General features: G+C 44.3%; 1 protein-coding gene across 4 annotated transcripts in view; it reads left to right on the forward strand.

Annotated features, from left to right (window-relative positions):
• The window catches only part of CDC42BPG (CDC42 binding protein kinase gamma), a 197,444-nt gene that overhangs the window by 58,750 nt on the left and 127,034 nt on the right, over window positions 1–11,660 (forward strand). For all 4 annotated transcript variants that reach the window (XM_040328581.1, XM_040328582.1, XM_040328583.1 and 1 more), the window contains exon 4: window positions 11,042–11,137. In XM_040328581.1, the coding sequence (XP_040184515.1) occupies window positions 11,042–11,137 (96 nt within the window). The remainder of the gene's footprint in view (window positions 1–11,041; window positions 11,138–11,660) is intronic.

The raw sequence follows: 11,660 nt of genomic DNA on the forward strand, positions 1-11,660 counted from the left end.
TGGACGAGAGTACACAGAGTTCCCAGCATAGCTAGAGAACTGACCACATGTGCTCGCCTGCTTAGTGTGGTCAGTTTTTAAAGAGGAAGAACGCCGATAGGTTTCACTTCCTCTTTGTTCCCCTGCAAAGTAAAAGCATAATGGGCTAGTATGCATTGCATACTATCCCATTATGTGGCACTTTCCTGCAAACGAAGCCTGAGCTGTCCCCTGCTGTTGGCCGCAACCATCTCCGCCCCTCTTCCTTTCAGGGCCAAGAACTCTGGTTCTGTGACTGGCCGGAGCCGAGTGACGTCAGGCATGGAAGTCTGTTTCTTCACAGCACATGTGCTGATGACATCATCAGCGCACTTCAAGGTAAATATCTCCTAAACAGCGCAAGTTTAGGAGATATTTCCACTACCTATAGGTAAGCCTTGGTCAAGGCCTACCTATAGGTAAAAGGTAAAAAATGGGGTTTACAATCACTTTAATAGGAAAGCAAGGAGACTGGCAGGATCGCCAGGTATTTCACACAAAGGAAGCTATACAAAGAGAACAGAATACTTTCTCATGTAAATACAGGCAAATGTCTGCTAGTTCAGTTCATAGCTGGCTAAGGTGCCATGTATTGTAAATATCAGCCAGTGGCGTTGCTAGGGGGGTGCGGGCCGCACCGGGTGACACCCACTAGAGGGGTGACACCATCCCGATTTAAAAAAAAAAATTTTTTTTTTTTTTTTTTTAGCTGACATGACCAGAGGTGCAGGTGGCTGTGTAATGTAAAAGGGGTGCAGTGATGCAGGGTGTTGTATAATGTAAAAGGGTCCAGAGGTGCAGGGGGCTATGAGATGTAAAGGGGGCCAGTGATGCAGGGTGCTGTGTAATGTAAAGGGGTCCAGAGGTGCAGGGTGCTGTGTAATGTAAAGGGGTGCAGAGGGCTGTGTAGTGTAAAAGGGTCCAGAGGTGCAGGGGGCTATGTGATGTAAAGGGGTGCAGAGGTGCAGGCGGCTGTGTAATGTAAAAGGGGTGCAGTGATGCAGGGTGTTGTGTAATGTAAAGGGGTCCAGTGATGCAGGGTGCTGTGTAATGTAAAAGGGGTGCAGTGATGCAGGGTGCTGTGTAATGTAAAGGGGTCCAGAGGTGCAGGTGGCTGTGTAATGTAAAAGGGTCCAGAGGTGCAGGGTGCTGTGTAGTGTAAAAGGGGTGCAGTGATGCAGGGTGTTGTGTAATGTAAAAGGGTCCAGAGGTGCAGGGGGCTATGAGATGTAAAGGGGTGCAGTGATGCAGGGTGCTGTGTAATGTAAAGGGGTCCAGTGATGCAGGGTGCTGTGTAATGTAAAAGGGGTGCAGTGATGCAGGGTGCTTCTGTAATGTAAAGGGGTCCAGAGGTGCAGGTGGCTGTGTAATGTAAAAGGGTGCAGGGTGCTGTGTAATGTAAAGGGGTGCAGAGGGCTGTGTAGTGTAAAAGGGTCCAGAGGTGCAGGGGGCTATGTGATGTAAAGGGGTGCAGAGGTGCAGGGTGCTGTGTAATGTAAAAGGGCTGCAGTGATGCAGGGTGCTGTGTAATGTAAAAGGGGTGCAGTGATGCAGGGTGCTGTGTAATGTAAAAGGGGTGCAGTGATGCAGGGTGCTGTGTAATGTATAGGCTCCAGAGATGTGAATTCCGGTTCTGGAGAAAGAGAGGTGGGGGGAGGGGACAAAAAATGGAGAGAAAGAAGAAGGGATAGAACGCACAAGAAAGATGGATAGGGAGAGAGAGAAAAGGGGAAGAAAGGAGAACAGAGAGCAAACAGTAGGGTAAAAAATATTTGAATTTTTTTATTGGGGGGGGGGGGGGGGGGGTGATACCATATTTTACCGCACCAGGTGACACCAACCCTAGTGACGCCACTGATATCAGCCATATAACCTGAAAATACAAGTGCATTGTACAGCAAAACAGGCCGATCCTGCAGGAATACCACATGTATGAAGTGCTGTGCAGGTATTTGGAGAAGGGCCATTCTATGTTTTTGTATGAAATTAAAGCTTTTATGTGTCTCCAGTAGGTTATGGTGACGATTTGCCCTCTGCAGAGAGCACAAATATTGTTAACTATTGTGGTTTTTGAGAGATGCAGTGCTGACCTTCCATTTCCCTCAGGTTATGTCAAACTGGAATGCCAAGATGTGTCATTGGTCCTATTCCCTGACATGTCTGGGATGCCTTCCAGAGATCGAGCAAGTACAGACAAGCACCTCAGCATATCTTATAGCATTTTAGAGACTCCAAAGCTGGAGTTCTTATTGCATATGTATCTAGATGTGGTGTATATCGTGCAAGCAATCTCATGCATGTCCCAAATGTTTATGTAGTGGGATATAGGAAGTGTGTGTGTATAATAAATAAATTATATATATATATATATATATATATATATATATATATATATATATATATATATATATATATATACCGTATTTATCGGCGTATACCGCGCACTATTTTGCCCTGAAAATCAGGGCAAAATCGTGGGTGCGCGATATACGCTGATACCCGCTTTCCCGCCATGAGTTTGAATACTGCGCCCGCATATAGCGAGCGCAGTACACTCGTGAATCTTCGGCCAGTCTCGGCGCCTCTCGTACTGACGTCCTGAGCGTACAGGACGTCAGTGCGAGAGGCGCCTGAGCCTGCCCGAAGATTCATGAGTGTACTGCGCTCGCTATATGCGGGCGCAGTATTCAAAGTCGTGGCGGGAAACGAGCGGGACGCCGGACCCGCCGAAGATGGACGCCGGACCCGCCGAAGATGGACGCCGGACCCGCCGAAGATGGACGCCGGACCCGCCGAAGATGGACGCCGGACCCGCCGAAGATGGACGCCGGACCCGCCGAAGATGGACGCCGGACCCGCCGAAGAGGACACCCGAAGCCGCAGAAGGACGCCGGACCCGACGAGGCCGCAGATGGACGCCGCGCAAGACATCAAAACTGTAAGTACAAAAAAACAAAAAATCTTTTTTTCCCACAGGATTGGGGGCCACTTTGGGGGTGCGCGGTATACGCCAGAGCGCGTTATACCGCGATAAATACGGTATATATATATATATATAATGTGTGTGTGTGTGTGTGTGTGTGTGTGTGTGTGTATATATATATATATATATATATATATATATATATATATATATATATATATATATATATATATATATATATATATATATATATATATATATATATATATATATATATATATATATATATATATATATATATATATATTCTCTATCCCTCTCCCCAAGTGTGTTTTTCGTCTCTGCTACTTTTGTAATGTACATGTGCAAACGTTGCGTTTTAAAAGCATTTATGCAGAGGCGGCTCTAGGCTTTGTGAGGCCTTGGGCAAAACTTAGACATGAGGCCCTACTCATGTCCATACTGGGGGGTTGGGGAATAATTAATTAAAGCGATTAAAAAAAAAATACATGTACGCCCCTCCCCCACAGCGCTGCTGACTGCTGTGTGGGATCTTCAGGATAAAGGCTGGGAAAATTTTATTAAATTTACAGCCCCTTCCTTTACTAAATGAACAGCTAATGATCTGTACTGATCGCTCAATGTGTCTATTCATAGCTGAAGCATAATAAACTGTTTCTATGCTGTAGTTTATGAATTTAACAGTTCATCACAGTACAGTTGAGCCTACAGAGAAGGACTAGCAAATGTTTCCTCAATCTCAAAAGTGAGACTTCAGGGGTCTGTTTGGAGCCCTGATATCTCACCAATAAAAAACGTAAAACATTTAAAAAATTGTAAAAAAATAAAACCTGTAAAATCAGACAATTTCTAATCAAACTAAAAAGCCATGCCCAATATGTAGCACAATTTAGCCACACTCAGTTTTCTGTTTTTAGTTTTTTTTTGCAGTGCACTTTGTATGCCACAGCTCACCATCTTCCTAGTAGGGGTCTTGGTGCATTACTTTTACCCATGATGCTATTATGATGGCATTCTACAATGGCAGTAAACCTGAGTAGGAAAGGAAAGTGGAGGGTATGATGGTGGGTTGTATGTTCATGAGAGGAGTGCGGACTCTATGGAGGTGAGTAGTATGTATAGGAGATGGGGGCAGAGTGTACGGTGATGGGTAGTATGCCATGAGAGGGGTGCAGAGTTTTTGGCAGCGGGTAGTATGTACATGAGGGGTGTTAAGTGCATAAGTAGAGAGACTCTAGAGAGTTGAGGCGCAGTGTTAGGAAAGGACTCGTAAGTATCAAGGGGTTGCACACAGAATGTTATCATAAAATGCATGAAAGTGAAAAACCTACAGCATTTATAACCATTTTAAAGCGGAGGTTCACCCTAAATGTCAACTTTGTCTTATTCATACCACTAGCCATCCTGTATGTATAATCCATTGTTTTTTTTTATCTGATTGCTTACCTTGATTCGGCAGCATTTTGTGTTGTTTCAGGGATCCTTTCCCCGCAGGAGTGGGCGTGCCTTTACAATTCCCCCGCTGAGCGTGATGTCTCCTGGGAGTTGTGTCGAGACTCCCAGGACACGCGCTGTAGTGTAATTACAACGGGGAGTGACCTTCTCAGTACGCCGGCCGTTGTGATGGCAACTGTGTAGTGTTGACGGCGACGCTCGCCGTCAACACTGCACATGGGCAGGATAGAGCGGTGAATGCTGGGACATCGGCATTCACCATATCCCGGAAGGAAATTCTGGTGGGCTTCAGAGTGCCCACAGTCAAGATGGAAACGTCCATCTATGAATTTTATAAAATATCTTTTGCGGGTAAAAGACAATGCTGGCGGCTGCAATACTAGGACAGGTGCGTACCCGATTTGCAAAGGTAACAGCGGGAGAATCATCTGGGGGGAGAAAAAAAACGTATTCCCGCGGAACCCCCGCTTTAACCGGTTAATTAATTTACAATGCTATTTGTAATGGGCAGCATAGAGGGAGTTAATGTACTGCCACTGGCAAGGGCGTTGCTGCTGCGAGCCATTTGCCTGGAGTGGCACCACCCCCCCCCCCCCCCCCCAGGCGACCACACTTAAGCTGAATCATCCAATCATCACTGATCACGATGTAAACTTGCCAGTTATCAACATTTCTTTCCTCATGCTGTCACAGCGTGAGGAGAGGGCGAGTAAATGACTAGAGTAAAAGGATACATCGACACTGATAATTGGGGCACTGATTGTCCGTGTCCTAATCAGTACAGTGCCCATCAGTAATGCATATCAGTGCAGCTTCATCACTGCCTCCTTATCGGTGTCCACAAGAGCTGCATATCAGTGCCCACCATTTCTGCCACATCCTCTGTTTTGCTAACCCCATCCTCTGCCCTCATGTCTCTGGGTCTGATGAGGAGGCTGTAGCTGTCCACTAAATGACTGTGGCTTCCCCATCAGACCCTGAGACGAGAACAGTATACTGTGCTTGGGGTGGGACAAACTAATGGGGCAATTAACCCCTTTGTGCTGCATTAGTGGCGGTGTTTTTTTTTTTTTTTTTGAAGCACCCAATTGGAGCCAGAGGCTCAAATAGGCTTCAAAATAGCGTGGGCTCATGGCGCAGAGCATTGTGCTCGGAGCACACCCATGTTTTAGAAAAGCGAATATTTATTTGCTTTTCTAACACTGAATCGCCTCTCCGCCAATCGGGAAGTGTGACGGGGGGGCTGTTTCCCCCCCCCCCCCCCCAAAAAAAGAGAAAACCAGCAGCCACCACTGGTCTTCACACAAGGAATGCAACATTTGTAGACCATGTCCTGGATATGCCTGCGTGTGGTGGCTCCTGAAGCACTGACACAGCCGTAGTCCTCTCCTTGTGATTCTTCCCCCAATTCTTAAATGGCATTTACTTCACAATCCTCTCAAGGCTTGTGCACCTTTTTTTTTTTTTTTTTTTTACACACTTTCCCTTCACTCGACTTTCCATTATTATGCTTGGATACAGCACTCTGAACAGTCAGTTTCTTCTGGAGGGTGTCAATGACTGTCTTCTGGACAACTGTCAAGTCAATAGTTTTCCCCATAATTGTGTAACCTACTGAAAAAGACTTGAGACCATTTAAAGGCTCAGGAAACCTTTTACAGGTGTTTTGAGTTAATTTGCCGATTAGAGTGTGACACCATGAGTCTACAATATTGAACTTTTTCACCAGCTGTGAGCCATAATCAAAATTAAAAGAAAGTAATGCTTGAAATCTATCGCTGTGTGTAATGAATATACAGTTGTGCTCATAAATTTACATACACTGCCAGAATTTGACTTCTTGGCCATTTTTCAGAGAAAATGAATAAGGCCGCGTACACACGATCGGTTAAACCGATGAGAATGGTCATAAGGCCAAGTCGACCTGTCATTGGCAACAGCAGAATAAAATGAAGGTTCTGGAGTGGCCATCTCAGTCTCCAGACTTCAATATCATTGAGCCACTCTGGGGAGATCTCAAAAGTGCAGGTCATGCAAGACAGCTCAAGAATTTACAGGAACTGGAGGCTTTTTGCCAAGAGGAATGGACAGCTTTACCTTCTGAGAAGATAAAGAGCTACAAATACCACAAACAACTTCAAGTTGTCATTGATGTTTAAAAGGGGCAATACTTGGTATTATGAACTGGGGTATGTAAACTTTTGATCAGGGTCATTTGGGTAGTTTCTGTTGTGGTTGATTTAAGATTAAACACAGTTGATTGATCATGAATGGCTTCAGCCAAACACTAACCACGAGTGAAAGTTTTTTGTGTTATTCATATTCTCTGAAAAATGGCCAAGAAATCATAAATTCTGCCAGGGTATGTAAACCTATGAGCACAACTGTATATAAAATTAGTTTCACTTTTTTTCAATAAATTACCTTTTTTGATATTCAATTTTTCTTTTATTTTGTTTAGGCTTTCTTTACTTTATTTCACCTGGTGATCCAGCCTGTAAGACACTGCCTGCCTTGAGGTGTCTGCATTTTGTATAATGTAGTAAAGCAGATACCTTTTGGATAGCAGCATTGTCAGACTGGGGAGAGGGTAGTGTTAGACTAGCAGATTAAGATGAGCTTTATAAGCAGTTGCAGCAAACTATCCTCTTGGGATAAAGGTTTTACATAAATGAATGAAAGCTGTTCATTGTAAGCAGTGTTAAGTTTTGTCACAACCCTCTAACTGCCATTTTGTCTAGACAGCTTGGTCTGTTAAAGTAAGTTGCAAAATAACAGACTTGTTGGGCAGATGGCCAGGTGAAAATAAAAGAAAAACTATAAAAGTGTAGCACTACCCCCGTAGGAGCTGCTGGTTTAGATTTTGGGTTTTGCACGTTGCCTCCAAGTTCGTTGTCCAGGGAAGGAAGTCTGTATAAATTGCAATGTCCACACAAGATGTAAAACCTTCAACTGTAGGTTTTATTTTAGGTGCATAAAACTTGTGAAGGAAGTAGAGTATAGAGAGAATGGGAAGGTTCAGGTACGCAGTAGAGAATGCACAAAAAAATATTCAAAGTTCCAGTGTTCATCACTCACTCCTGAGTGGGTATTGATCACCCGAATAGACCCCTGTCACATGGCCTAGCAGCCGGAATGATGCACGGACAGTATAGAAACAGTCTCTGCCACAGACCATCTGAGAACACAGAATGGATAGTCGGGAATCCTCTGCCACAAGATTTCAGTCCCAAACTTCCTGCCTTACAGCAAAAGAGCCTTTAAGCCAATCTGGCAGGCTGTAAGAAAAATTGCATAGTGGATCCCTTTCCTTAACAAGGTCACCAGGCCTACCCTGAAACATCAGCTTGCTTTGCTTGTCTCCACCAGGGCATGTTCTCCCCCGGTTTTCTTCGCTAAGAAGCTTCCCCCACATGGATGAACAGCTTGGGATCCCTTGTAGAACCATAGGCCCCAGCCAGCATAGCTGGGCCTACCTGATAGGAATATAGCCTTGGACCAACGTGGTCTAGGGGCTGGAATCACGCACACTCACCTCACCCCGGAAAATGGCATCTGCCCTTAAGTATCCCCTCCCAGCATGCCCAGCGGGGCACCACTCCCACTGGGCTGCTGCCGAGAAGGGCCACTTAAAACACCATGGTTCGCCCGAGTTCCAACATGGGCCTGAGGTGGTAACGCCACCTACAGGCAGCAGGGGAAAACTTCTACCGAGCGCACCTACAGCCAGAACAGAGGCGAGTTTACATAGAATTAGCAGAGTCTGAGCCCAACTATGGCTTGAACGCCCCTTAATTTAAAGTAGCGCCCTTGTCATTGTGAGCCCGGCATTACAAAAGAAAAAAAATACCTTAGACATTTTAGACATTTTTGGTGTGATGCATTTTTTTTTTCCTTTTTTGTGCTGGGTCTTCCATATTTTTGCAGAGCCTGCTTATGTAATGAGCAAATGGAAACAAAAATAAAAGGTCTGCAGTCACCAGTGATGCACCTCCATGCCTATATACATATACAGAAAAGGAGTCGCCCATGGGACTTTAAATGAGGTGGTCACAGTTTGCCACTGAGTAACAAAAATAGTAACAGTATAAATGTTTATTAAAATTGATGTACATACATGAATAATACAGCATAATAGCTCAGCCAATGGATTTGCACATAATAAAGAGAATTAAAATTGATACAAACGTTGTACAATGCAGTATATACAAATGCACGCATCAGAAAACCCGACGCACGTTTCGCGAGATCATTGCTCGCTCATCAGGGGTGGATGCGGATGGGATGTATCTAAATAGAGATGTGTCACAGTGGTAAATGCAAGAACAATGGCAGAATGGGCCAGAACAAAACGGCCCAATACTTATCAATGAACAAATCCAGTTTCCATTGCTGAACCCCCAAATGGACGGCAGCAGCCAGAGTGTGGCACGGGAGCTGAGGGGGAGAAAACAGACACAGATACCCCCAGGGGGGACGCCAGGCGCCAGACATGGCATGGGTGAAGGTGAATGGTCCTAATTGTCTCAGTATGCGACTTGATGGATATCAGCTGTAAACATAAATGTATGTATCTCAATAATTTGTCAAAATTAGTAAGATAAACGTCAAGTTATGTAGTATAATAATAATTTTGTATGAGAGCATGTATGCTCTGGCATAAGTATGTATATCAAGCCTTACTAAATAAGCAAAGTACACAAGTTATTTGTATAGAAACATATGGGCTAACCTGATCCAATAATGAAGCAAACATAGAGACCATGGGGAGGAAAGTAAATCCTGAAGCAATGTGTTTTTGTCTGGGAAATCAATCCCTATAGTGTGAAAAAAGGAAAAAAGCAGTTTTGAATGAACAAAGTGCAGGGAATGCAGATGAAGCACCAGGTGAGTGCTAGGGTCGGGAAAGTGTATTTACCTTGATGTGTAAGCAGCTGAACGGCAGTAGAAATCTGAGTTGCATAGGTGTTGGTCAGTGAAGGAAATGATCTCGGCCATGTCTCACCCCTGACTTATATCCCCGAAGGGTTGGGGTCTGCCCCGCCCCCAACGCCATGCGAGGATGGATTGGTTTACTGACGCTGAGGCGTCAGCTGGCAATGGGAGTACGCATACGCAGTAGACTTCCATCCATCCAAGAGGACAAACTACACTGCCACTGGGCGACGGCGCTGATGCGGATGCCATCCAATGGGTGTAGGAGCATACTGCCGATATTCTGGTGCCCCCCCCCCCACCAAATCCATTGGACGAGGGGGGAGGGGGGTACAGCAGGAGACAGAAATCTCCCTTAGCATATCGCAGCCCCTATGCCAGACAAAAACCGCCAACCGCCAGAGGAGACTGCAAAGGGACACAAAGGCCACAAAACACCACCACTGTTGGAGGCAAGGTCAAAGGCTAAAACATGTATATTTGTAAAGCACAGTGGCTGGTGGGGACAGCAGGCCAGTTTTTAGGCTAAATGGGTTCAATATAACGATATAATGTAATGAGCAAATATGACTGCAACATGTACACAATATGTTTTTATTTACATCAAGCTGATCTTTTACATGTAAATATTGAAGAGTCTACATAATGCCTTACCTGACACATATATGTTTTTTTAATAACCAATAATAGCAGTTGCATGCATTTATCATCTAGACATAAATTTGCATGTTGATGACTGTGGGTGAATTAGGTTAGAAAACACAAATACTAGCACCCACAAGGGAGTGCCAATGTGAACATGCACAGAAGTGCCTGAGTGTTTTCTGTGTGCTTTGCTTTCCTCCCACTCTTTAAAACCTAGTTTAAAGTTTTCAACCTAACACCGAACCCTCTTCTCCACCCCCGGTGCTTGCTGTAATGGTATCGGGTGATCCTGAGCTGTCAGTGCTCCTGCAAGATAATCCACCTATTTGAAATCCCCCCCCCCCCTTGCTTTCTCTCCTCTGTCTAGGATGAACAGGATGGATTCTAATTGGTCAGCATCATCACATGAATGACGCTGACAAATCAGAATCTGCCTGGTCTGTCCTTTGCAGTGCTGGATGCAGAGGAGAGAAAGTGAAGCTTTCAAATCCCCAAACCCGTGGACGGCTTCCAAGAGCCCTGACCGATCAGGATTGCCAGAGACACACACAGCAGGGATCAAGGGTGGGGAAGGGGTCCAGTGTTCATCTTCATAGAAAATCTGTAAAGGTGACCTAACACTTTGTGTGCAAATTCATCTACACTTTATTACTAACTAGATGTAACTAAAATTCATAGTTTGGGTGAAGGGATTGCAAGCAAAACACCAATAACCCCCCACCCAATTTGGGTATTTTTGTTTTTCTATTTATATATGCATGAAACGAAACCTTTACATTGCAAGAAAACAAATAAGAAAAGTACATTTTCGTGTTCGTCATTGGTCAAGGATAACCCTGATACCTTGTGTTTCAATAAAACATATCTGGTAGGGTACAGACCAGCTAAATGCGAACTATCCGCTAATCATTGGGGATGATAATGGAAGGGAGATGACTGGAAGATGATTAGCAAATAAGGGGTCATCACAACTTTCCAAGAACATAATAATTTAGTCAAATTCTATACAATTATTTTTAAAAATAACAATGTTTTGTTCTGCAGACAGCTTGTTTTCGTGAAGAAAGGGATGTTTTGGTGAAAGGAGACACACAGTGGATTCCAAGCTTACACTATGCATTTCATGATGATAGCTACTTGGTAAGACATTTCGCTGGCTTTGACTGTGTTTTTGTTGCTGAATCATGTGTGTTTTTTATTTTTTTGTATAAGTTCCTGGTGTTCCCGCTCACCTTGAGACCTATCCCCACAATCCCCTTTGCTCCACTTAAGAAAGATTACGTTGGACCTCCACACCAAAGTAACAAAATTTCCTCACAACCTTGTTTTATGACAGATGACCTTATCCCACTGATCTCCCCCCTTAAAACCATTGGTTGGGTAAATCTTATAAAGATACATTTTTATATACAATATATAAAATTTGCTATTTAATTTTTTTGCCAAACCCTGCTGCCTATTCCCAAATCCCTTTTCATCAAACTGAGCAAAACGATTATCTTTTTGTGTGGACTGGACACCTCCCTAGAATTGCCAATTGGTTTTGTATCTTCTGCTTGTTCGTGGTGGTTTAGCTCTCCCACATTTTGTGCTATACTACTGGCCAGCCGTCCTTTTATGATGGTTCTCTGGTGGTTTGTGCAGTCTAGAGACAATGCTGCTG

The sequence above is a fragment of the Rana temporaria genome, chromosome 11 (genome assembly GCF_905171775.1).
Source record: "Rana temporaria chromosome 11, aRanTem1.1, whole genome shotgun sequence".
Classification (NCBI taxonomy): Eukaryota; Metazoa; Chordata; class Amphibia; order Anura; family Ranidae; genus Rana; species Rana temporaria.